This window comes from Microcebus murinus, chromosome 3 (assembly GCF_040939455.1).
Source record: "Microcebus murinus isolate Inina chromosome 3, M.murinus_Inina_mat1.0, whole genome shotgun sequence".
Lineage (NCBI taxonomy): Eukaryota > Metazoa > Chordata > Mammalia > Primates > Cheirogaleidae > Microcebus > Microcebus murinus.
The window spans coordinates 91,942,529-91,969,013 of NC_134106.1; the positions used below are offsets into that span (position 1 = coordinate 91,942,529).

Genomic DNA, 26,485 nt, shown 5'->3' on the forward strand with positions numbered 1-26,485 from the left:
TTCATCTTGATTATGTGAATACAAGATGAGTGGACAGCCACTGCCCTAGGAAATGGGTATATAACAGAATTTTCCATGACATGACTCATCCTCTCCACATTTCCAAATGCCCCTTGTGCTTCTCAATATGCATTGAATAAATTTGCAAAGGGGGGCAAGGAACCTCCTCGGGGAAAAGGGATTTAGGTACTGGTTTCTTTCCTGCTGAATTTCAATATCATTAAAACCTAAGTGATAAATATAGATGGTCCAAACTGAGATTGATCAGCCAAAGAGGATGCCTGGTACTGTGGAGGGAATACAAGACACCTGGCACTCGTGGAGGGCATCATGACCACAGCTCAGACCAGAACTCAGAGGATATGGGGGGCTGGAGGTGCAGTGCTGGTCTAGGTATAGCCTGGAATTGAGGTCTAAAATCCTCCAGATGCTAGAAGCAGGGCCAGGTCATATTGGCATAAACCTTATTGTAGGAAACAGGGTCTCTCAATTGCAGCACTATTGACATTCGGGGCCAGATAATTTTTTGGCATTAGGCAGTGGTGAAGAGGCTGTTCCATACACTGTAGAATTTTTAGAAGCATCCCTGGCTTCTACCCACTAGGTCAGTGGCACTACCCCCACCCTCACCCCAGCCAGTATGACATCCAAAAATATCCCCAAACTTTGCCAAAAGTACCAGGATCTGGGAGGGTCGGAGATCACACTGGTTAAGAACACTACTATGAACTAAAGGAATATAAGTGCAGGATCTTCAATGTGCAGCGTCTGGTATGAGTATCAGGATACCAGGCACATTGACGTAGCTGGGGGCAAAAATGCTCACATGTCAAGGGAACCATTTCCAGCAATAAGTGGATAGATGCTTCTGTGCTTTTGCCATTGGCATTTGCACAAATGGTTACCCTTTGGATCAGGGAAGCCCCTCAAGATTTATGAACAACTCTAGATGGCAATGAAGCTTCAAGAAGGAGATGCTGGATATCCTACTAAAAATGCCAAGCACGTTTTCAAGCAAGTAATTAGAAAACAAAAGAGTTCTGATGATATTTATACACTAAGCTGGTGAAGCAGGTCCTGTCAGTGAGATGTGCTCAAGGGAAGTAGCTGGAGAGAAGAGAATGTAAAAAGTGTAGAAAAAAAAATCCTTTTCAACATGAAAATATGAAAATTCACTACTTGTACTAGAGCCGCAGTTTTCTCTGGTATGTAAGAGTGTCTCCAGTTATTTCAAATTATGACATGAGTCTCTAAATAAAATGAGTCTTACAGCATTTTATTCTCGATAACTCCAACAGCTCTCTTAGGAAGTGAGAATGTTGTGAAATGCAGCAAATGAGAAGAAAGTGTTGTAATTCAAAACAGGTTGAAATTCATACACCGGAGGAAGAAAATTAAATGCTTTAATATCTATAAAATAAAAATAGGCTGTACACCAAATATATCTGAGTCAATAACTGTTTCTCTCCATTTACTATAGAAATAAGAGGTTCCAGTTTGCTGAGGTTCAAGTTATGTTTCAGGGAGAGATGTACATAATTCAGTAAGTTGGAAAATATAAATCCAAAGTTGAAGAGCATGGTCGTATAAAATGTATGATTCGAAGGTGATTCTTCAGCTTCCAACCTCAGCCTTATTTTAGTGATATGTTTTCCCTGGGGATACATTTTTCCTTCGCAGAGAATGAATCAGCTACAATCAGAAGTATTATAAAATTCAAAGAACCAGTAAGAATGACACCTTCATCTGAAACTGGAATTGTTTTTCACATGCACAGGTGTGAAAAGTATATTTTAGCCACGTATTGATCTAAATAATGCAACATTGCATCTTTCCCCCAAAGAGAATATAGCATGGCAGTTTCATCTCAGGCTCTACAACTTTTTAAAGTTTATTCCAGTGTCCAATTTCCCAAAGAAGTTTCCAATGTATCATGCTTTAGTGGCTTTGCCCTTAAAGACATTAAATGCATTTGCCTATTTGGGAGGGTAGACATGTGTCATGGAGTGAATGTTTGTGTCCCCCAAAAATCATATGTTGGAGCCCTACCTCCCAATATGATGGCATTTGGATGTGGGACCTTTGGAAGGTGATTAGGTATAGATGAGGTCATGAGGGTGAGGCTCCCATAATGGGATTAGTGTCCTTCTAAGAAGAGGAAAAGCTCGCTAGCCCTCCAGTATGTGAGGACACAGATAGAAGGTGGCCAGCTGCAAGCCAAGAAGGGAGGTCTCACCAGAATCTGGCCATGCTGCCACCCTGATCTCAAACTCCCAGCCTCCAGGACTATGAAAAACAAATTTCTGTTTTTTTAAGCCATGCAGTCTATGATAGTTATGGTAGCCCAAGCTATCTAAGACAACTTGTCTTAGTCCATTTTATGCTGCTATAGAGAATACTACAGACTGGGTAATTTAATTAAAAAAGAGATTTATTTGAATTATGGTTCTGGAAGGTGGAAAGTCCAAGAGAGAGGAGCTGCATGTGGTGAAGGCCTTCTTGTGGCATCAGAACATGGTAGAAATCATCACATAGCAAGCAAGTGGGTGAGACAGAGAGGATGGGGGACAAACTCATCGTTTTTATCAGGAAATCGCTCTCACAATAATTTACTTGCTCCTGAGATAATGGCATTAATCCATTCATGACCTGATCACCTCTTAAAGGTCCCATCTCTCAATTCTGTTACAATGGCAGTTCAAGTTCAACATGAGTTTTGAAGGTGACAGTCAAACCATGGCAACATGCAAAAAGGCCTATTCCTCAGAGTCCTATGTAAAAAAAAAAAAAAAAAAAAAATCATGACTGTATTTCATGCATTCATTCATCTATTCGTTTATTTAAAGGTGTAACTCCTATCATTATTAGTGTTACATAACAAATGACCCTGGAATATCGTGGCTCACAGCAATCATTTTAGAATGCACATTGATACTGTGAGTCAGGAACTTGAATAGAGCACAGCTGTTGACTAATCTCTGCTCCACAATGTCTGGGGCCTTAGCTGAGAGAATTTGAATCCTAGGAGGTGACTAAATGCCTGGAAGCTGAAATTGGTCAAATGCCTGTTCACTCACATGCCCAGAGCCTTGGCCAGGATGACTGAGGCTAGGGCTGCCATCAGAGCATGCATACATAGCCTGCCCATGTGGCTTGTCTGCCTCACTGCATGGTGGCCTCAGATGAGCCAAACTTCTGACATGGTGGCTCAGGGCTGTAGGTACAAAAGTTTTAGCAGATATGATAGAAACTTCATCGTCTTTCATGGCTGAGCCTCAGAATTCAGCCAAGAGCCAGCATCACTCCTGCCATACGTTACTGGTTACAAGTCCACTCAGACACAAGAAGAGGGAAGATAGACTTCAATCCTTGATGGGGGGGGGGGCTATCAAGAATTTGGGGGCTTTATTTTTTTTTTTTTTTTTGAGACAGAGTCTCACTGTGTTGCCCAGGCTAGAGTGCCGTGGCATCAGCCTAACTCACAGCAACGTCAAACTCCTGGACTCAAGCGATCCTCCTGCCTCAGCTTCCCGAGTAGCTGGGACTACAGGCATGTGCCACCATGCCCAGATAATTTTTTTTTCTATTTTTTTAGTTGTTTGGCTAATTTCTTTTTATTTATAGTAGAGACAGAGTCTTGATCTTGCTCAGGCTAGTCTCGTACTCCTGAGCTCAAGCAATCCTCCCTCCTCGGCCTCCCAGAGTGCTAGGATTACAGGCGTGAGTCACCGCTCCCGGCCTGGGGGTTTTATTTTTAAAGCCACCATAGAAGTATACCACAAAAGAGCACAGGATGTTTATTATTAGGAATAAACAAAAAAGAATATGACTGCAAAGCTATCAGTTTTAAAATAATAAGGAATATTTTGAAAAATCTTATACCAATCAATTTAAAAACAAAAAGGGATAATTCTTAACAATCTATACTAAAACTGAAATAAAAAGAAATGCAAAACCTAAAGAAGGCTTATAAGCACTAAAGAAATTTAATCAGTGATTAGAAATCTAGTTACCACTGACTGACCTCCCACACACAGGCACCAATTCTCAAAAAAAAGATATATCAATGGCCAATATGTATTAATACAATGAAGCATGATGCTCTATGTCACTACTCATTAGGGAAATGCAAACCAAAACTACAGTGAGATACCACTTCATACCTTCTGGGTGGCTATAACTTAAAAAAAACAAAAAACAAAAAGTAACAATGTTAGCAAGGCTGTGCAGAAATTGGAACCCTTGTACATGGCTATTGGGAATATAAAATGGTTCAGCCACTGTGGAAAACATTTTAACAGTTAGTCAAAACACTAAATATAGAATTACCATATGATCCAGCAATTCCACTTCTAGATACATATGCAAAAGAATTGGAAACAGGGACTCAAACAAATAATTGTATGCAAATGTTCATTGCAGTATTATTCACAATGGCTGAAAGGTAGAAACAACGCAAGTGTCCATTAAGGGATGAACAGATAAACAAAATATGGAATGGTATTCAATCTTAAAAAGGAATGATGTATTGATACATGTTACAACATGGATAAACTTTGAAAATGGTATTCTAAGTGAATTAAACCAGACACAAAATGACAAATATTGTGCGAATCCACTTATATGAAATATCTACAATAGACAAATTTATAAAGACAGAAAGTAGATTAAAGCTTACCAGGGAGTATATTAACTGAGTAGCACCTAAGTGGACACATAGGTACTACAGTAATAGGGTATTGGGCAGGGGGGAGGGGGGAGGGGGCGGGTATATACATACATAATGAGTGAGATGTGCACCATCTGGGGGATGGTCATGCTGGAAACTCAGACTTGTGGGGGGAGGGGGGAAAGGGCATTTATTGAAACCTTAAAATCTGTACCCCCATAATATGCCGAAATTAAAAAAAAAGAGAGAGAAAAAAAAAAAAGTTTACCAGGGAGTAATGTGAGGAGTGAGTGTGGAGAGTTGATGTTTAACAAATGCAGAGTTTCTGTTTGGGGTGATGAAAAGTTTTGGAAACATGGTGGTGATGGTTGCACAACATTGCAAATGAGCTAAACTTCCTGAAATTATACACTATAAAATGAGTTAAATGGAAAATTTTCTATTATATATTTTTTGCCACAATAAAAAAAAACCTCACCAGACCCAGATGGTTTTATAGACAAGTTCACGGAAGAGATAATGTTTAATTTTACTTGAACTGCTACAGAGATGAGAGACAGAGATATTTTAATCTTTTTTTTTATGAGGTTAGTAAATCCTTTATCCTAAAATAAGACAAAAACATGCAAGAAAAGAAACAATAGGCTAATCTCAGTTTAAAACAAAAATGAAAAAAAAATTCCAAATAATAGTGACTAAATCAAATAATTAATTTTTAAAATATCTTGACCCAGTTGAATGTATCCCAGGAATGCAAGAACAGTTGGCATTAAAAAGACTGTTAGGGCAATTCAATCAACACATTAACAGATGAAAGAAGAAAAATAATATTTGATTATCTTAAAAGATGTAAGAAAAAAAAGCTTGTGATATATGATTCAACACTTGTTCTTGATTAAAAACTCTTTGGCCAGATAGAAACACTTAAAATAAAAGAATGAGATTTTTGCAAACTGATTTAAAACAAACCTGCTAGATGCATTTATTTTGCTTACATAAGAACTTTTTGCAAGAAAGAGTGTTTTGGAATAATGCTTTTTAACATTTTCAGAACATAAGATGATATATAATTTTTATGAACTGGTTTAGTTTAGTTAAATATTAAAAGATCAGGAAGATCATATTCAGAAGTTTAATTAGCACCAAAGTGGTGAACAAAATCCTCTTATGATGGTTGACCACTTAAAGTAAAATATCTCTTACAATAAACATTCACATTTTCTTTTATTTAAGAAAACTTACAGCATTTTCTATGTGCCAGGACTATCCTAAGCACTTTACAAATCCTAATAAATCTTCTAACAATCCTCTGGAATAGTTACTGTTATTAATCTCATTTTACAGATAAGAAAACTGAAACCTACAGAGATTAAGGAAGTTGACCAAGATACCATGACTATAAAATCCAGAATTCAACTTCCTTCTCTTTTCTCTCCTTCTGGAACTCTATGGGACATGGTGGACCTCCTCAATATTTCCTCATGTCTTTTAAATATTTGCTCTTTCTTGTTTTCCATCTCTCTGTGCCACATTTTAATTTTTTTTTATTTTTTCATTTTTTTTCTTTAGCATATTATAGGGGTACAAGTGTTAAGGTTACATATATTGCTCATGTCCCCCCTCCACCCTCAAGTCAGAGACTCAAGCGTGTATTTATTTTTTTTGGGGGGGGATGGACATGCTTGAACACATTTTAATTTTTTAAACTTACCTTTTACATCAATTCTATTCTCAGCTTTCGTCTGCAGTTTTGCCCATTCTTTGCTTTTTTGTTTTTAATTTATGACTTTATTATTTATTTTTAACAGGTCTAGCTGGTTCTATTTTGAATTTGATCTTTTTAATAGATCTCACTCCTTTTTCATCTTTTCAAATCCTCCTTTTATCTTCTTAAATATTTGGTCCTTTTTTACCATTCTCCATCTGATTGTTGTATTTTCAGAAATTCTTGTGTATCTAATAGTGTCCTCCAATTTGTCTGCAGACTCTTCAGTATTGGCAGGGTTGCTTCTGCCTGAGGGCTTTGAGAGAGAATCTGTTCCAGGCTTCTCTCCTAGTTCTGGTGGCCTCAGGTGTTCCTTGGCTTGTAGATGATATTCTCCGTCTGTCTTCTCATTGTCTTCCTTCTTTTATGTACGTCTGTCTCTGTGTCCAAACTTCCCCTTTTCATAAGGACACAGTCATCTTGGATTAGATCTCATCCTAATGACATCTTTTAACTTGATTACCTCTGTAAATACCTTATCTCCAAATAAGATCTCAATCTTTTACAACTTCAACATATCTTTGGGAGTTGTGGATGAGTGGACATAATTCAGCCCATAACACTACTCCTCCAAATCCTGAGCCTCTGAAGTTTTGCAGAGTGGATCAGCTCATGTCCTCATTCTCATGCCTTTCTGCATGCCCAGTCACACACACGCAGATGTATACACACATACACGTACAGAAACACATACAGATACACACACATACCGCACATACAAATACACACACATACTGCACAAACACATTGATACATATACATATATGGTGTTAAAAAGGTACTCTGTATTTATCAATCAGGTATGGTAAGACACACAGACATGAAAATGATTTCCATGAAGGAATCATGGCATCTCACACATCCCTAGAAACAGAAGGCATGGTATCTTAGTCTGTTTTGTGTTGCTATAACAAAATACCACAGACTATGTAATTTATAATGAACAGAAATTTATTTATGACAGTTCTAGTGGCTAGGATGTCCAAGATCAAGGGGCTGGCATCTTGCAAGGACATTCTTGCTGCGTCATCACATGGTGGAAGATGAGACAAAGAGAGAAAGAGTAAGAGAGAAAGAGAGAGAGAGAGAGAGAGAGAGAGAGAGAGAGAGAGAGAGAGAGAGAGAGAGAGAAGAAGAAGAAGAAGAAGAAGAAGAAGAAGAAGAAGAAGAAGAAGAAGAAGAAGAAGAAGAAGAAGAAGAAGTTGTTGTTGTTCAAACTCATTCTTTTATAAGGAATCCACTACCATGATAATGGCATTAATCCATTCATGAGAGCTGAGCCCTCACAGCCTGATCACCTGCCATTAGGCCCCACCTCCCAACACTGTTGCATTAGAGATTAAGTTCTTAAGTTATTAATACATGTTTTGGAGGGAGACACATTCAAACCATAGCATATGGCCTGCCAGACAGGGCCACATAGGGAAGGGACAGTGATGATTAGAAGGCAGAAGGAGGACCAGGCGCGGTGGCTCACGCCTATAATCCTAGCATTCTGGGAGGCCAAGGCGGGCAGATTGCTCGAGGTCAGGAGTTCAAAACCAGCCTGAGCAAGAGTGAGACCCCGTCTTTACTATAAAAACAGAAAGAAATTAATTGGCCAACTAATATATATAGAAAAAATTAGCCGGGCATGGTGGTGCATGCCTGTAGTCCCAGCTACTCAGGAGGCTGAGGCAGGATTGCTTGAGCCCAGGAGTTTGAGGTTGCTGTGAGCTAGGCTGATGCCACGACATTCACTCTAGCCTGAGCAACAAAGCGAGACTCTGTCTCAAAAAAAAAAAAAAAAAAAAAAAAGGCAGAAGGAGCAGAGAGCAGAGTATGGCCCAATGCTTTATTAGGGTTTTCCCAGGAAGGAATGGGTGAAGCAGGAGAGAATGCAGAATAAGTTTAGGATTCGATAGTTTGAATAATTTCAGTGGGATCTGGAACATACAGGCATCTGGCCCTGGGATCATTTAGGACAGGGGAAATATTGACTTGGTGTGTGAGAGTTTGATAAAGGAGATGGTTGGCTATATGGCTCTGGATTGGTTGGTTTGTATGTCAATGGAAAGTTTGTATATTTCAGGAGAAACATTTTCTGTCTCTAGGAATTAGCTAATCTGGTACAATCAGTTTCTCCAGGATCAAGGCCTCAATTGCCAGAGCATCAAGAATACAGAAAATAGGCAGGATGGCAGCCTGCTTGCATGCTGCTTTCAATAAGACGATGGAAAATTGCAGGTGGAGGCCTACCTATGATGGCTCTTCTCAGAAAGACCATTTAAAACTCCAAAGAAGTAACAAGGGACATTCAGAGTGAAGGAGAAGGTGACAGGGTGATTCATTTGGCAAGATCAAAGGGAACCTTGGGAAGGCATCCACACATGGGGAATATGAGGAAGAGAAAGCCCTGAGGCTCCACACTCTGTCCACAGGCACTGCATCCTGAGCTATGAGGGGGCTTCCACCACCATCGCAGACCTCTGGACTGATCGGGTTGCTGCTTGGAGTCTGTGCAAAGGCATTGTACAGCTGAGCAGGTGCAGCAGGGATATGGTGGCTGCTAATCCCAGGTAACCACAGCTGACACCATTCTGAGCTCTCAGGTACAGGGCACCAGGTCTGCATGGGGCTCAGCTTTGCAACAGCCTTCTTTGCATCACCCCCCTTCCAGCTGCAGAGGAAGAAGGCAGAGTGGATGTTCCCCTGTGCCAGGCCCTATGACTGTGAGCTGAGTGTCCCCCCTCAATGTGAGATCTGAGCAGAGGGGGTACCTCAGGCACCACAGACACCACCTAAGAAGTCTTGCAGTGACTATCCCAGCATGACCTGGGTAAGGGGAGAACCCCAGCTGCCCAGCAGCCCTTGCCTGCAGCCCCACACCCTATGACCTTCATGCCACCACTCACCCCATGTGGCTCTGCACTTTTTATTTCTGTGCCACTGGAGCCAGCCCCAACCTGCATGGCTCTGCATCTATGGTCTTCATGCCACCTGATCTGCTCTTTGCCACCTGGCTCCATCTCTGGTTATGGAACTGCAGTCTGACCCTGTGGCCCCACTTATGCAGCTCCTGCCCTGCCTCCAGGCCACAGCTACAACTCTGAGGCTCCTACCAGACTCTGGTCCATGGCTCCAAGCCTGCAATTCCAGCCCAGAGGTTCCAGCACTGCACCTGGAACCCAAGTCTTCACCATTGCTGCTGGGCTGGTGGAATCACCCTAAGGTCCAACTCTCCACCAGGGACACTCCAGCCTCAAGGCACCCTTACACTTGGACCTGGTTCAAGCAAACACTCACAATCCAGACACCCATGATCACTGCCTAGATAGACTCACCCAGCTGTCACTGTCACCTCTGCAGGGAGACCCCGGGCAAAGCAATCCCCCACAACACCAGACTTCATGGAGAATATCTCATGAGAACCACCACCTCAAGCTTCCAACAAAGACCTGAAGAACAACCCACACCACCACACAAAGATCATCCAGCACTGGCTTGAACTGTGACAATCACAGAGGAATGGGACAAAACAGAATAGTTGCATTAAAGGTTCTCAGTATACCTGCCTCTCACCTACCAGGTAGGCAGAGTAGGACACAGAAGCACTATCTAGGGACCTTCCCATCTTTTCACTAAGTAGGAGAATTTCCAGAAAAGAAGAAAAGGTACCCTGCAAACCTATCACCCCTGAACTGAGAGAAGAGGATTCTGATGAGAAGAAACCAGCAAAAGAACTCTGGAAACATGAATAAAACAAAACAGTTCAACACACCTGAGGGATCACAATGGATCTGCAGTAATGAACTCCCATCACAAGGAAATTGCCAAAATGATGGAGATGGAATTCATAATATGAATGGCAAATAAAATAATGGAATTGAAGAGAAAGTTGAAAACCAACAAAAAGAAGGAAAAAATATATTACGAAGTCAATGAAAAAAATGAAAAAGTCACTAAAGACCTAGACAGCATAAGAAAGGGTATAATAGAACTGAAAGACATGGAAAAGTCATTTAGAGAATTTCAAAGTACAGCAGAAGGTTATACTACAAATTATACTACAAGGCTATAGTAACCAGAACAACATGTTACTGGTATAAAAGTATAGACATAGACCAATGGAACAGAAGAGAAAACCCAGATTAAAACCATCTACCTCCAACCAACTGATATTCAAAAAAGCAGACAACATACACTGGGGAAGGGAAGCCCTATTTAATAAATGTTGCTGGGAAAACTGGATAGCCACAGAATGAAAAACTGGATAGCCACAGAATGAAACAGGACTCCTATCTCTCACCATATACAAAAATTAATTCAAGATGGATAAAAGACTTAAATGTAAAGCAAGAAACCACAAAAATGCTAGAAGAAAATGTAGTAAAAATTCTTCTAGACATCAGCCTAGGCAAAGAATTTAAGATGCCAAAAGCAATTACAGCAAAAACAAAAATAAATAAATGGGACTTGATTAAATTCAAAAGCTTCTGCACAGCAATGAAAATAATCAACAGAATAAATAGACAACCTACAGAATGGGAGAAAATATTCACAAACTATATATCAGATAAAGGGCTAGTATCCGGAATCTACAAAGAACTCAAACAGGGCCAAGTGTGGTGGCTTGTGCTTGTAAGGTGGCTCATGCCCAGCACTCTGGACACTCTGGGCAAGCCAGGAGAATCACTTGAGGTCAGAGTTCGAGACCAGCCTGAGCAAGAGCAAGACTCTGTCTCTACTCAAAATAGAAAAAATTAGCCAGGTATCGTGGTACCCACCTATAGTTCCAGCTACTTGGGAGGCTGAGTTGGGAGGACCACTTGAGCCTAGGAGTTTGAGGTTGCAGTGAGCTGTTATGATGCCACTACACTCTAGCGGGGTAGACAGAGTAAGACTCTGTCTTAATTTAAAAAAAAAAAAGAACTCGAACAAATTAGCAATAATAAAACAAATAACCCCATTAAAAAGTGGGCAAACGACATGAACAGAAGTTTTTCAAAGAAGATAGATAAATGGCCAACAAATATATGAAAAAATTCCCCATGTCAGTAACCATCAGGGAAATGCAAATTGAAACCACAATGAGATTTCACCTTACCCCTATAAGAATGGCCATTATTAAAAGTTAAAAAACAATAGATGCTGGCGTGGATGCAGAGAGAAAGAAACACTTATACACTGTTGGTGGGGCTGCAAATTAGTACAACCTCTATGGAAAACAGTACAGAAATTCTTCAAAAATATAAATATAGACTTACCATTGGATGCAGCAATCCCACTAGTGGGTATCTACTCAAAGAAAAGGAATCATTTTATCAAAAAGACACCTGCACTTGAATGTTTATTGCAGCACTATTCATAATCACAAAGATGTGAAATCATCTTAAGTGCCCATCAATTCATGAGTCAATTAACAAAATATGATATATATATATGTATATATATATATATACACACACACACACACACCATGGAGTACTTTTTCAGCCATAAAAAGGAATGAAATAATGTCTTTTTCAGCAACTTGAATTCAGGGAACCAGAGACCGTTATCCTAAGTGAAGTATCTCAGGCATGGAAAAACAAACACCACATGTACTCTCTAATAATTTGGAACTAATCAATTGGCACACATGGGCACAGAGAGAAATAAAGGTCATTGGAAATCAAGAAGTGGGGAGGGGACCCAAGGGGAGGGTAAAAACCTAGCAGGTACAATGAACACTATTCAGGTGATAGACATACTTATAGCACTGACTTAAGCATTACAAAAGCTATCCATGTAACAAAAACATTTGTACCTCCTTAATATTTTACAATAAAAAAGAATACAGAAAATAGGAAAATATAGCCAGTGCCCACACACACACATACACACACACTCACTAGTATACATAGAGTGTGGCTTCCTTTGGTCCACTCATTTTATTACTCTTTCATCTGCTTTACCTCTTCTCTCATTTTCTTTGCTTTTTTGAGCCATAACATTCATATTCCCTTTTAGTAATTGTAGTGGGATTCAGAGAAAAAGCAGAGACTAACCTTGTACATTCAGTCTTCCGAATTTCACTGGAAAACACTCTAGTACAACATTTGCTGGTGCCCTGAAGCACCGCCACAAACCCTTATCTGCTGCCAATCGAGACAACTTCACCATGCAGTGAAGAACTTTAATGACTCCAAAAATTGCCCCACATCTGAGCGACACCAGAAATGGATGACAACCCGATGACCTAAGGGAGGGTACAGCTCTTAAAGTTTGACCTGATTTCTATCCAGCTTCCTCCAAGTTGATTTCTCTTTGTTGTTCCATAGGGTGTGCACCTCTGCTTACCCTGGGTGCTTCTGGCTGCTAGAAGTAACCTGCCACTTTAAAAGAAAAAAAAAGCCACTGAGTGACCTTCCCTAGGAACGGGTTGCTAAGCTGGTGTTTTTGCTCTGAGACATGGCTGCAGCTTCCCGGGGAGGAGCCCAGGGGCGTCCCCAACGTTCAGCATTTCCCTTCGGACCCTTGGAGAAGATTCAGCAGCACGACCAGCCTTTTCCACTTCCATCCCGGAGAGCAGAATCTGCAAAGTGCCTTTTGTAAAGTTTCTGAAGGTAAATCAGTCCTTAACGGGACCGGGGCTGCAGCAGTGGTTTCCTGTTTTCAGTTGCCCGGCTGGGAGTTCAGCCTCTCCATGAGACTGAATTTCATGAATTGTAAATGTGGGGGTTGGAGATTCTCATCATTATTTACATTTTTACTTTCTGGAATGGGAACGTAGACCGTTACTTTGATGGCTTTGATTTGAGCTGCTGTCTGGTGTCTGGTTTCCAGGAAATGTTAAGTCCGGTACATCACAAGCCCTGAGTGGAAATCCTCTCTGACCAACAGTGTGTGAGACATTTGTTCCATGTTGCGTTTCTGGGCTTTTTAATTCAAACTGGTTCAGGAGAGAAGTACTAGTTACTGCAAGCTTCACTTTTCTTGGCATTAGACAGAGAAAGAGAGATTAACCACAGGTCTGAGACTTGCTTTGCTTTCCAAAAAACTTTAAGCAAATCCAACTGGCTGCAACTTAAACTGATTGTTTCCTTTCACTGCAGAGGTGAAAGGAAACAATCACTAATAAAGTGTAATAGGAAAAGCTAATAAAGTGTAATAGGAAATATATGCCTGCTATTGCATTTTCATATAGCCATTTTTGCAAATAAATTCAGTGCCAGCATGAAATCTCTCTCTCTCTCTCTCTCTCTCTCTCTCTCTCTCTCTCTCTCTCTCTCTCTCTCTCTCTCCCTCTCTGTCTCTGTCTATGTGTATATGTGTGTGTCTGTGTGTGCATCCTAGAGTTCATTTATAGAGTCATTCATTCAAACATTTATCGAGCCTCAACAATGTACAGGCAATGTATTTAAGTTTAGAGTCCTCAATATTGAATTAGACCAGGTCAGAAGCTCAGAGTTTACTGGAGAGACAGACCTATAAACAGATGATAACAGTACAATGAGCTTAGTATCATAAGAAATTTATTTAAAAAAAAAAAAAAAACCCCACTTAGAGCACAGCAGGACTACTTCCAGGGAAGGGCTTCCAGCACTTACTACATCATGTAAATACATTGGCCATATATCACATAGCACAGCTCAAATATGGTTTTCACACGTACTCTTGGAGGGCGATATATATCAAGCTGACTAAATGATTCAATAAAGCTATTTGTCACTAACCTTATGCTAAGGAAAGCTGCAGCTGGAATAACTTGTGGAGTAAGATAATGAATTCAAAAGGATGTATATGGCACCTCCCCAGATCTCCAAGGTCCAGGATGGGGCAGTAAATGTTCGTGGGGTGCCAGGGAGCAAATACTCATGGGTGCGAGGGCAGGAGGGTTCAGAAGCACTATAAATGGAAGCAGCAAGGCCACTGTCCCAGGCCTGGCTAGAAGGAGGGGAGAGGACACAACAGTTATCACCACCAGAGGTTGCAGCCTAGAACTGAGGGGACAGGGTTGAACATCACCTAAGTTCTTTCTCATTATTCCTCTTCTTTCCTGCCAGCTCTTTTTTCTCCTCAGCCCTTTCTTCCACTCTCCCTCTCTGCTTTCACCTTTTCTTAACAATAACACCTACCCATATGAAGAGCATGGTCCATGCTATACATTTCACTATACCCATCTATCACTTATCCCTTATAAATAATCACCCTTTAAGGCAGGAAGTCTGATTGCCATTTTACACAAATGTGTCTCAGAGAGGGGAAGGCATGGATCCTGTATCACACAGCTAATAACTGGAGCTGGAATTGAACCCAGTTCCATGTAATTTTTGGCAAAGTCCTCACTCTTTCTTTCTTTCCTTTTTTTTTTTTTTTTTTTTTTTTTTTATGAAACAGAGTCTCACTGTGTTGCCTGGGCTAGAATGCCGTGGTGTCAGCCTAGCTCATAGCAACCTCATACTCCTGGGCTCAAGCGATCCTACTGCATCAGCCTCCCAAGTAGTTGGGACTACAGGCATGTGCCACCGTGCCCGGATAATGTTTTCTAAATATTTTTAGTTGGCTAATTCATTTCTATTTTTTTAGTATAGACGGGGTCTCTCTCAGGCTGGTTTCAAACTCATGACCTTGAGTGATCCGCCCACCTCGGCCTCCCAGAGTGCTAGGATTACAGGCGTGAGCCACCACTCCTGGCCTTCACTCTTTCTTTAAACTCATGTTTTCATTGTTCTAAAGTAAGAAGTGGATATCATATTATTAATATTTTTTTAAGTAGCCAAAGTGGAAGTGTATTGTATACAATGCAGCTTCGTTCCTGTACCTTCATTCCTTTTTCACTACACTCTGGAGGATTCATCACAGGATCCTCTAGATATGGCTCTGATTTGCTGATGACCCTTAGGAATAGTCCATTTGTTCAGATGAAGGTGTCAGTACTTTCCTTGAAAAATGTGTTTAGTTTTCTACACTGAGTTAAATAAATCTTGACTTAACATAGCCTAAGCCCTTTCTCAGTGATGCAATGCTTTGCAGCTTTCAGTTGCAAATATTTCCAGAATAGTGGTCTGACATAGAATAGTTACTGATGTCATTGCAAAAGCAAGAGTAAATGTTGAGACAAAGGGGCAGAAAGGAGTCAGGGCAGACTCTAGAATTACAAAGTCTTGGGGTCATGTTCTGAAAGTGACATTTAACAATAGCTATAACCTTGGACAAATCATGTGACCTGTCAGAGCCTCGGTTTCCTTGTGTGCAAATTGAAGCAGGTACTACTAAGCCAGAAGTGTTATTGTGAGGACGAAAGAAGACATATAGAAAGAGATAGCACAACCTAAGTGTGCATTAAACCATGGCTCTTTTGATGTTACCAATAGGAATATATTAACAGGTGCTCAGTGAGTATGATGATGACAAGCCTCATATTAAAGTTGGCCGGATTCATTTATCTTTTCTTAGCAACATTGTTCATAGAACAAAAAAGTTCAGTATCATTTGATTTCCTTAGAAACTCATTTAAAGGTAATGATCAGAAAAGAATGAAGAGCAAAGAAAATAACCCTGTTACAGTTTTCATTTCCTATTTCTACTTTTTTCTCTTATATACAGTATTTTTTAATTTATAGAGAACCTATTATAGTTTTAGTTACTAAAATATTTCACAGTTCTTTCTTTTCCAATTCATAATGACCAGAGTTGCTTATTAGACAGCTTTTGTGGCCTTTTGCATTTTATTTTTTATGACCTACCTCCTCATTTGCTCTAGGTTACCTTCTCATCTATTTTCTTAGCTGCTTTCATGGCTTCCCTTCCTTTATTTTTTGTACCCAGGGAGGAGGTGTGTCTGGGAGACAACAGAATTTCAGACGCTTTGTTTCTCCTTAACCTGCTAATTCCCCAGTAGTGTCAGCCAAACCTTGAGTACTCAGATGAGCTGCTTACATGACCTGACCAAGTCCCAGTTAAGATTTGGATTCCATGGATATTAGGAAGGGCTTATGATTTGTCAGTCTGGTGCCTGCTGTTTCTCCACATGTTCTCCATGTAATCTTCACAGAAGCCTGAAAAAGACAATGGGGCTGTAAAGAGCCCTAGAATGTGGCCATGGAGATACAACCAATAAAAGCAGTGGCTTAGTCATTCGTTTGACAAATATATACTGAGTGTGAATTGTATACCATAGTCCTAGGCTCTGGGGGTAAATAATAAACAAAATAATGTTCCTGCCCTTTTATAGCTATATTCAGATGAAGATGGGCACATTAACAGGTAAGTATATATGTTGAGTGGTGATAAGTACTGTGAAAAAAATAAATCATTGTAAGCTAGTTAGGGAGTTCCAGATGTGTGCTGGGAGGAGGCTGTCCCTGCATTGTGAATGGTCAGGGAAGAGCTCTCTGATAAAATGAAATTTCAGGACAGACATGAAGGAAGTGAAAAGGAGAGAGCCATGCTGCTGCTATCTTGAGGAAAAGAGTTCTAGGCAGAAGGAACAGCAAGTGCAAAGGCCCTGAGGCAAGAGGATTCAAGTGCAAATCATGCAGGGCCTTGTATGCCTTTGAAAGGATTTTGGATTTTACTATGTTGACAAAAGGAAGTCATTGGAGGATTCTGAGGGGAAGAATGTCAGGATGTCACTCAAATGTTTAACAATCCACTCTGACTTCAATACAGTAAGTGAGCAATGTGGGAATCTGAGACATTAAGAGGCTCTTGCAGTAGTCTTCATGAGAGAAGATGAGGTTTGACTGGGGTGGTACTAGTGGAGGGGCTTAGAAGTGATTGAATCCTGATAAAATTTGAAGCCAAAGCTGGCAGGACTTCTGAGGGACTGGGTGTGGTGTAACAGGTGAGAGTGAGAGAGGAGTTAAGAATTACTGCAAGGTTTCAGGCCTGAGCAGACTGGATTTCTGTCTATTGCAACAGGGAAATCGCAGCACAAGCAGGCTGAGGGGTAGACGCAAGGAGCTTCATTTGGGGCAGCAAGTTACATATTTGAGTCTGGAGTTCTGGGGAGATGTCTGAACCCAGGAGGTAAATATGGCAAGTCTCAGGATACAGATAGTTTTTAAAGCCAAGAGACATGAGGAGATGGCCAGAGGAGTGAGTACAGGCAGAGCTGAGCCCTGGAGCACTCCAATATTTCATGCTCTGGGCAAAGAGGAGAAACCAGCAGAGGGGTTTGATAAGGAACAGTCGGTGGATAGGAGGAAAACGAGGAAAGAACTTATCCCAGAAGCCAAGTGAAGAAAGTATCTCAAAAGAAAGTGACAGGTCTCTTTCATCACTACATGCCCCTGACAGGGTCAAGAAAGATGAGGATTGAGAAGCGATCACTGGATGTGGCATGCAGGGTACTGGAGACACTGGCAAGAGCAGTTTCAGGTCATGCTGGACCCCCCTGCCCCCACCCCAAAACAAGATTGGAAAGAGAAGGAATGTTTATGAGAGGTTTCCCTGTAAAGGTTGAAAAATTGAGCAACAGCTAGAAAGAGAAGTCAAGAGAGGGCTTTTTTAAAGGAAGGAACAAATTGCAGCATTTTTACACTCAGAAATGAGCCAACAGAGCGGGAAGACATGATTATCCAGGCAAAAGCGGGTGGGGATTGTTGGGGTCAAAGTCCTAGAGGAGAGGACAGTGATGGGCCCAGTGCACATCAGCAGGGGGAATGGGACGGGGTGATTTGCAGTGGTAGGTGGAAGCCGAGGGGGTGACATGACTCAGTGAGGTAGGGCAGAGGGGCACCTGGAAGCCCTCTCTGTTCTCTTCTCTTTATTCAGTGAAATGAGAGCCAAGGTCAAGGGCAGAGAGTGAGGAGGGGCAGGAGGGGAGAGGAGAAGCTGTGAAAGAGTCCTTCCAACGAGGGTCACCCTTCTCCAAGGACACAGTGAAGCCAGGGTTCTGCAGACAGAGTGGTCTGGCATCCTTCCTTTTTCCGCTGGTGCTTAGCTTTCCACCAGTCCTGGGTCTGCAGGCATTGCTGGGGCACAGAAAGTCTGCTCAGTGCCAACCCTTCCCTTACATCAAGGCCAGCTTCATATATATACCGTGTTTCCACGAAAATAAGACCTACCCATAAAATAAGCCCTAGCAACATTTCTAGCATTTGTGCAGTATAAGTCCTACCCTGAAAATGAGACTTAGTGATGGGTGTGGCTACGCAGCATGTCTACACAAGCCATGCATTTTGTCACAGAGCGGTAAAGAAGACGAGCAGCCCTTCTCATCTGCCCCAGGAGAGCTCTATTGCTCGACATGAGAGATTGGGGCCAATGGTTCTAAAGGAAATAGAGTCGCAAGAAATTCAGGATGGAATTTGGGGGTTGGAGAGTTATGATGATGTTCCAGAAGAAGACAATTTAGCTATATTTGAATTAATGTAGATTGTTGTACCATACTTAAAAAAAAATAACACATCCCCTGAAAGTAAGCCCTAGGGTGTCTTCTTGAGGAACAACAAATATAAGACCCTGTCTTATTTTCGGGGAAACACAGTACTCAGTGAGAAGAACGACCTTTCGTTGATTTCAAAATCCCTGACTTCTTCATTATTCTTTTTTCAGTCAGGGATCCATCATAGCCAAGATGAATCCCAAGGAAGAGAAAGTAAAAATAATTACAGAGGTAAGTGGCAGCTTAGCTGCTCCTGGGGAAGTGTTTGTGCATGCATGCTCATGTAACACATGTTTGGGAACCAGGTGGGCCAGCAACCAGCATTTATTGCACATATGAAGAGGAAAAACTTTAGACAAACTAAATTCAACAAAGTTTCATTGGGCAAAGAACGATTTGTGAATCGGACAGCCCTCAGAACCGGAGGAGGTTCAGAGAGCTCTGCTCTGCAGTGCCTACAGGTGGAGAATGGAAGTGAGATTCAAGAACAGCTTGATTGTTAGAGTCAGTGTTGCCGTATTTGAACACGATCTGATGACTCGACTACCTGTGACTGACAGCTCAGCTGCTGTGATAAGCTGAGACTCAGCTATGTGCTACAAAAGTATACTCCTAAGTTAGGCTTTCAGTTACTCTCCTAAGTTAGGTTGCAGTTTGTTGTGTAAGGACTCAAAGTATAGCCGCATCCTCAGGTCAAGTTTAGTTTAATTGTACACATACCTATGAAATGCACATGGACGGTGCTATGTCAGGCATGTGGGGAGGTATGGGGGGTGTATGGTGAGGGGCAACCTTTCAGGCACTCCAAGATCTTACCTCTACCTGAATGCTCTGAAGCCGTTCTGTCACCATTTCATGAATTCCAACACATGGTAGCTCTAAGTTACCGCCTATAACTAGTCCCAGCTCTGCCTGAAGCACACGGATTTCTAAAGCAATTCAGAATGAAGATAACCATTGTAGATCATAACTGCTAATACAATCCTCTGTCCGTGGAGTCCTGCTATTTCTAACTCACTGTGTACAAAAACTCATAAAAGCAATGCCCAAACCAGAGGAGAGAGGCTGTCTACAATTTGGAGACTGAAGACACTGAATAGAAGAGAGACTTCTCCCTAGGCTACAGGGTTCACCAGCTTGAGACCACGGAGGCAGAAATAGAGATGATATGCTGTTTCCAATGTAGTGCTTCAAAAAGCCTGAGGGAACTCGTTATAAACCATGCAGACTAGCTTTAAGCAAGATATCAAGTACTGGCAAACTACATAAATCTTTATTTGCTTATTCATTCATGCAGCAGATATGTTTGGTGCTTCCAGTCCCTGAACAAAACCCTGTGCCCTCATGGAATTTACATGCTATCTCATTGGAAGTCCTATGGGAGAGGTTTCCTATTGCTCAAGGGGAAAAACATTACTGGAAAGCAAAAGATGACCTAGATTTCTCATAAGTCCATTCTAAGCCCATGAAAACTTAGAATCGAATTAAGAGCCATACATACACATACTTGCACACCTCAATATTTTTATTATCTTGTAGCCTAGATTGGTGAATCCCTGAGCTAAGAACGCTCACAATCTGGTAGACCCTGAAGAAGGCCAGAATGAGGATGGTGCTTCTACTCAGAGGATGAGCTGAGAGGTCGGGCCACATGCACCAAGGAAAAGCCCAAACCAAGCCCACACTCTGGTTGGGACCTCAGCTCCCTGCTCTGTAATTGAACTCCCCATCTTCCCTAACCCCAATGGCCAAGGGGAGTAAGGAGTAGCTACAGTCTGGTCCAGCAACCTGCATGACATTTCTTTGAAAGCTTTAAAATCCATGCTTTATGTATCTTTAAAATCCATGCTTTATGTTCCAATTTTGTTTCAGCATAAAAACAAAACATTTCTAATTTTAGGGGGGAAAAACCAGTCTAATAAATTTGCTGTGCCAGGGAGAGCTTCTGTGTATATTTTGCAACTTCTTATTCACCCTGAAACACTTGCACCCCAGTTATAAAATTCTAGGGCTAGAAAATTTTAGAGCTTGAAGACTTTAGAGCTTTCAGCTCTAACATCTTATGACTAAAACATTAGAAAGTGCAATGTGGAAAAAAAAATGAAGTGTGCACTGTTAAAGGATTATTTCCTTTCCAAAAATATCTGCCAGCATTTCCTCTAAATTGAAGCTTTCGTGGTGATTTGACAAGTATCATCATTGTGCCTTACTTGCTGGTAAGGCTATGAAGCAGAAAACCCTTGTGAAATCCCAACGATGATTCCGGTGACTGTCCCAGGTTATGGTCCTCCATCTGTCCTGGCAGAATCACTTGTTAGTCATTTTTTCTTAGAATGTGACTTTTGAGAGCAGTGCAGCATGATGTATTCATCTCTGCGTCCCTAGGGCCTGGAACACAGTAAGTGCTCAATAAATGTGGTTTGCATGAACCAGGACCTAAAAAAAAAGGCAGCTCCAACATCATCTCATTTATGTTGTTTCAGTTTGGACACAGCTTTTCAAGAACATGTCTATTTTGAGAAGAATGGGTGGTGATGGCTGCTTAGATTGCGTCCATGGTCCTTCACTCGAGCTCTGTTAGCAGATGGAGGCCCAGGGGCAAGATGGTGATTTTAATCTGATACCTAAAAGTCATACCCTCTTCCTCTCTTAAGATTCTCTCCCTCTTCCATTTGCCTTTTAACAAAGGAGTTCATTGAAAATGATGAGGATGCAAATGTGGGAAAGCGGAAGAAGAATTCAAAGGTGCAAAGACAGCCAAGAAAGAAACAGGTAGGAAGGGACAAGAACTGTGTCTGTGTATTGTGTCATTGATCAACAACTGCCTGCACCCCGGGTGGCCACACAGAATCCACCAAGGGAAGGTCACTCCTGCGGGTACCAGTCTGGCCTGCTCTGGAGGACTGTGAGGCAGGGGGGGCAGATGGGTGGTCCAGAGTGTAGGACTCTGGTGTGGGGGCTCATAGATTCTCCTCACAGGAAGAAGCTGGGGTCCCTGCTTGGAGCATTTTTCCTCTAAGTTTCCTCCTGTTTCCCCAAGAGAGTTCTCATTGAAGGCCATGAACTACAATAGGCAGTAGATGGCAGTACAGGATTACAAATCTTGGAGAACTCCCTCCCTTTCCAACTCCAAGCCTGAATTCCGTCTTAGTCTAAAGCCAGAGGCCAGCTCCTCCCCCGCCTCTCGGCAGGAGTTCCCCTCTAGGTTGGGAGCATCTCACGTGGGGAAAGGGGAACCTTTTTGAGGTAAGCCAATTCCCTTTGTGAGGAGACGTTATCCTCTGAGCAGGGAGGCAGGGAAGCAGCTCTTGTGGACTGGCAATTTGCTTGGAACACTCAAGATGCCAGCAGGAAAGAGGAGGGTGGGAAGCGCCATTTTGAGCCAGCAGTCACGTGTAGGGGCTGCCTGCAGAGAGGGGTGGCCAGAGGAAGAGGGGAGGGTGCTGGGAGGGAGAGTCCAATGTGGGGAAACCTCCCTCCCAGCTGCCCCTTTGCCCAGCACACTCCCGTTGGCGTGAGCCGGGGAGAGGAGTGGCCTTCAGCCTTTCCTGCAGTCTGGGATGGAGCCGCCCAGGGGGTGGAGAGTCACTGCCCGGCCACGTGGGCCAGGCTCTCCTGCCACTCTTGGAGACTGGGAGAGTCCCACAGCCAGACTCATGCTGCAGCTTTAACCCCTTCCTGCAGGGTCAGTATGTGGCTCTGCAACCCAGGGCAAGGGACCACTGAGGCAGCAGATGAAAAGGGTCAAGCCCTGAGCTGTAGAGTCACAGGCACAGGGAGCAGCAAGTGACCTGGGCTTAGACTGAACAGGCAGAAAGGGGAGAAGGGAGTAGAATAGCTCTCCGTTGCTGAGCACTTAGGGGCCAGGCTTGGAACTTTACAGGCATCATCCCTATTGGGGCATGGCAAGAAATCTAGTTCAGCCTTTTTTAACCCCTGCTGCAATTCAGAATCACCTAGGGAATACTTAAAGATGCCTTTAATAAGGCACACCCGAGGCCAGCTATTTAAGCCAGACTCCTGTGCTTTGCACAATGCCTTGTCTATACAAGCATCTCGGTGAACCAGCTCTTTTTATTTTCCTTTTCTGATGGGTGAGAAAGCAGTGTGCAAGGAAGTTAAATAACTTGCACAGAGTCCCACAGTCAGTCTGAGTTTGCAGGCAAGCCTTAGTCTGTCTAGCCCCAAAGGCATCACCGCCAACTTGGTTAACTTAACATGTTTTCTCTCCTGAGAGTTTGGGGAAGGAACCACAGGCCATTCTCGAGGGCACTCAGAGGGTGGACTCAATATTTGTCCTGTATCCTCCAGTGACACTTTCACTGCTGTCTCCAAAGTACTTGGAGTTGGGAACAGATTGTTTGACTATGATTTTCCTCTTTCCCTTTCCTCCTAATTTCTGTAGAGCTCTATACATTTTACCTACAAAAACTGAAAATCATCATGTTCTTTTGGAATGCTTTGGTAGTTTCACAAGAAACTTCCTGGAGAAACTTGGGGTTGGCACCACATCTCTGGGGGGTGCCCACGGTGACTTGGGTGACAGGGACTACAGATCTGGGTAGTACTCGGACCGTCCCCTCCTTGGTGAACCACCATCCCAAAAAAGGAACTGAGTCCACTAAAGCCCTGTGCGTCTCTGAACCTCTGACCTTCTGCCCACAGCCGCCAACCACTGGCCCTGACAAAATGATGTTGGAAGAATCCCACCTTGGCAACCAGCAGGAGCTAGTGCAGGATGAGCCTCAGACTCGCCTCCTGAGTGTGACAGCCCGGCGGGGCCCACGCAGTAAGTGTCACTTTTTGATTCAGCTGGTACTTACCGTGTTTCCCCGAAAATAAGACCTACCCATAAAATAAGCCCTAGCAGGATATCTAAGCATATAAGCCCTACCCTGAAAATAAGACCTAGTGATGGGCGTGGCTATGCAGTGTATCTGCACAACCCATGCATTTCGTCCCGGACAGGTAAAGACGTGCAGCCCTTCTCATCTGCCCCATGAGAGCTCTATTGCTCCACATGAGAGATTGGGGCCAATGGTTCTAAAGGAAATGGAGTTGCAAGAAATTCAGGATGGAATTCGGGGTTTGAAGAGTTATGATGATGTTCCAGAAGAAGACAACTTAATTATATTTGAATAAATGTAGATTGTTGTACCGTACTAAAAAAAAATAACACATCCCCTGAAAATAAGCCCTAGGGTGTCTTCTTGAGAAAAAATAAATATAAGACCCTGTCTTATTTTCAGGGAAACACGGTATTAACTGCCTACTGTGAGATCAGCTCTGAGCAATATGAGGGGTTTCTATGGGTATTTGCCATGCCTGGCCATGGCTGCTTCACCGTACTTTGCCCTGACTCCTCTGGTGCTATTCTAGGTTAGTGTCTGCCTGGGACACAGGACACATAGCTTCGAGATATGTTTCCATAACCAGGTAGGTTAGGAAACTTATTCATTGGCATAGAAATTAAATAAGTGGAAATTCAAAGAAGGCTGGCCCAGTTAGGGAAGACATATGTCAACCAAGTGGGGCTGGAATCACATGTTTGGCAGAAAAGAGGGAGGTTCCTGACTGAGGCTTTCAGTGACCTTGCCCTTGAGAACACCTACACTTCTCCCACACACACACTCCCTTCCCTCTACCGAGACCCTTGGTCTATATATTACAGCGTTTCCTCTTCCTGGGTTCACGAACATCATTAATCCATCTGGTGAACATCATTAATTATCTGCTCAGTGTGGAGAAATAAGGCCCACTGACTTGTTTTTCATAAAAAGTAGATTAGACAGGAGGAGAAGTGTTACACTTTTCAACTGTTACATAAGTGTTACACTGTTGTTACACCATTGCCCTGTGGCAGAGCTGGGAAATAAAGTAACTATTCGACATTAGAGGACTTTGGAAGCCTGCTGATTCTTAGGTTGGAAAAATGTGGTTCCAATCTAAGAGCGATGATATAATGAGAGCTGTTACGAATTAGTAAGAACAGAACCAAAATTTATCTCATATGTCTGTTTCTTTTTCTAAATGCTCAGAATTATTTATTGTTTAAGATTACAACGTGTCATCTTGGGCTGCCATAACAAGATAGCACAGGCTGGGTGGCTTAAACAACAATGTATTTATTTTTCTTATAGTCTAGGAGGCTGGAAGTCTGGTCCGTTTTTGCCTTGGTCGCCTGTGCTTTTGAGGTCTACTCAAGAAATCTTTGCCCAGACCACTGTCCTGGGGTGTTTCCCAATGTTTTCTTAGATTCATAGTTTCACAGTTTCAGGTCTTACATTTAAGTTTTTGATCCATTTTGATTTGATTTTTTTATATGGCAAGAGATAATGGTCTAGTTTCATTCTTCTGCATATGTATATAAAGTTGTCCCAACACCACATATTGGAGAGACTATGTTCAGTGTATGTTCTTAGCACCTTTGGCAAAAGTTAGTTGACTGTAAATGTGTGGATTTATTTCTAGGTTCTCAAGTTTGCTACACTGTGTTTATTTTTATGCATTATAATGCTATTTTGGTGATTATAGCTTTGTAGTATAATTCGAAGTCAGGTAATGTGATGCCTCTGACTTAATTCTTTTTTCACAGGATTGCTTTGACTATTAGTCTTTCATGGTTCCGCATACATTTTAGGATATTTTTTTATTTATGTGAAGAATGTCTTTGGTATTTTGATGGGTATTGCATTGAATCTGTAGATTGCTTTGGGTAGTATAGGCATTTTAACAATATTGATTTTTATAATCCATAAGCATTGCTTTCATCGTAGACATCTTTTACTTCTTCGGTTAAGTTTATTTGTGGGTATTTTATTTCATTTGCAACTATTGTAAATGGGATTACTTTTTTTGGTTTCTCTTTCAGGTTGTTTGCTGTTTGAAATATAGAAATGTTAATGACTTTTTATGTTAATTTTGTATCCTGCAACTTTACTGAATTCATTTATCAGTTCTAATAGATTTTTGGTAGAGTCTTTAGATTTTTCTAAATATAAGATTATATTATCTACAAACAAGGATAATTTGACTTCTTCCTTCCCAATTTGGATGCCCTTTATTTCTTTCTCTTGTCTAATTGCTCTGGCTAGGACTTCCCACACTATACTGAATAAACGTGGTGAAAGAGGGCATCCTTATCTTGTCCCAGTTCTTAGAGGAAAGGATTTCAGTTTTCCCCTGTTCAGTATGATACTAGCTGTGTGTTTGTTGTATATGGCCTTTATCATATTGGAGATATGTTCCTTCTATATCAAGTTTGTTGAGAATTTTTATCATGAAGGGATGTTGAATTTCTAATGCTTTTTGGCATCTATTGAAACGATCATATGGTTTTTGTCCTTCATTCTGTTGATGTGATGTATCACGTTTGTTGATTTGTGTCTGTTGAACCATACTTGCATCCCTGGAATAAGTCCCACTTGATCGTAATAAATATCCTTTTTAATGTGTTGTTGAATTCAGTTTGCTAGTATTTTGTTGAGGATATTTGCGTCTATGTTCTTCAGAGATCCTGGCCTATAGTTTTCTTTTTCTGTTGTGTCTTTGTCTGGTTTTGGTATTAGAGTGATACAGGCCTTGTAGAATGAGTTTGGGAGTATTGCCTCCTCCTAGATTTTTTGGAATAGTTTAAGCAAGATTGGTATTAGTTTTTCTTTGAGTGCTTAGTAGAATTCAGTAGTGAAGACATCTG

At 41.7% G+C, this 26,485-nt stretch overlaps 1 protein-coding gene and 1 long non-coding RNA gene across 4 annotated transcripts in view; one reads left to right on the plus strand and one right to left on the minus strand.

Annotated features, from left to right (window-relative positions):
- Window positions 1-2,438: 2,438 nt before the first annotated feature.
- Window positions 2,439-12,778, minus strand: LOC142870079 (uncharacterized). The gene is made up of 3 exons (XR_012918635.1): window positions 12,756-12,778; window positions 12,464-12,654; window positions 2,439-2,771 (listed from the first exon to the last, which is right to left on the minus strand). It is a non-coding gene; the product is annotated as an uncharacterized LOC142870079 (long non-coding RNA).
- Window positions 12,779-12,826: 48 nt separating this feature from the next.
- The window catches only part of CC2D2A (coiled-coil and C2 domain containing 2A), a 110,466-nt gene continuing 96,807 nt past the window's right edge, over window positions 12,827-26,485 (plus strand). Inside the window, exons 1-4 of one of the 3 annotated variants that reach the window (XM_012737565.3) lie at window positions 12,827-13,021; window positions 18,960-19,020; window positions 21,478-21,561; window positions 23,455-23,578. In XM_012737565.3, the coding sequence (XP_012593019.2) occupies window positions 18,982-19,020; window positions 21,478-21,561; window positions 23,455-23,578 (247 nt within the window). In that variant the 5' untranslated portion in view covers window positions 12,827-13,021; window positions 18,960-18,981. Of the gene's footprint in view, window positions 13,022-18,959; window positions 19,021-21,443; window positions 21,562-21,766; window positions 22,036-23,454; window positions 23,579-26,485 lie in introns of those variants that run through there. The other 2 variants (XM_076001102.1, XM_076001101.1) reach the window with 2 other exon arrangements.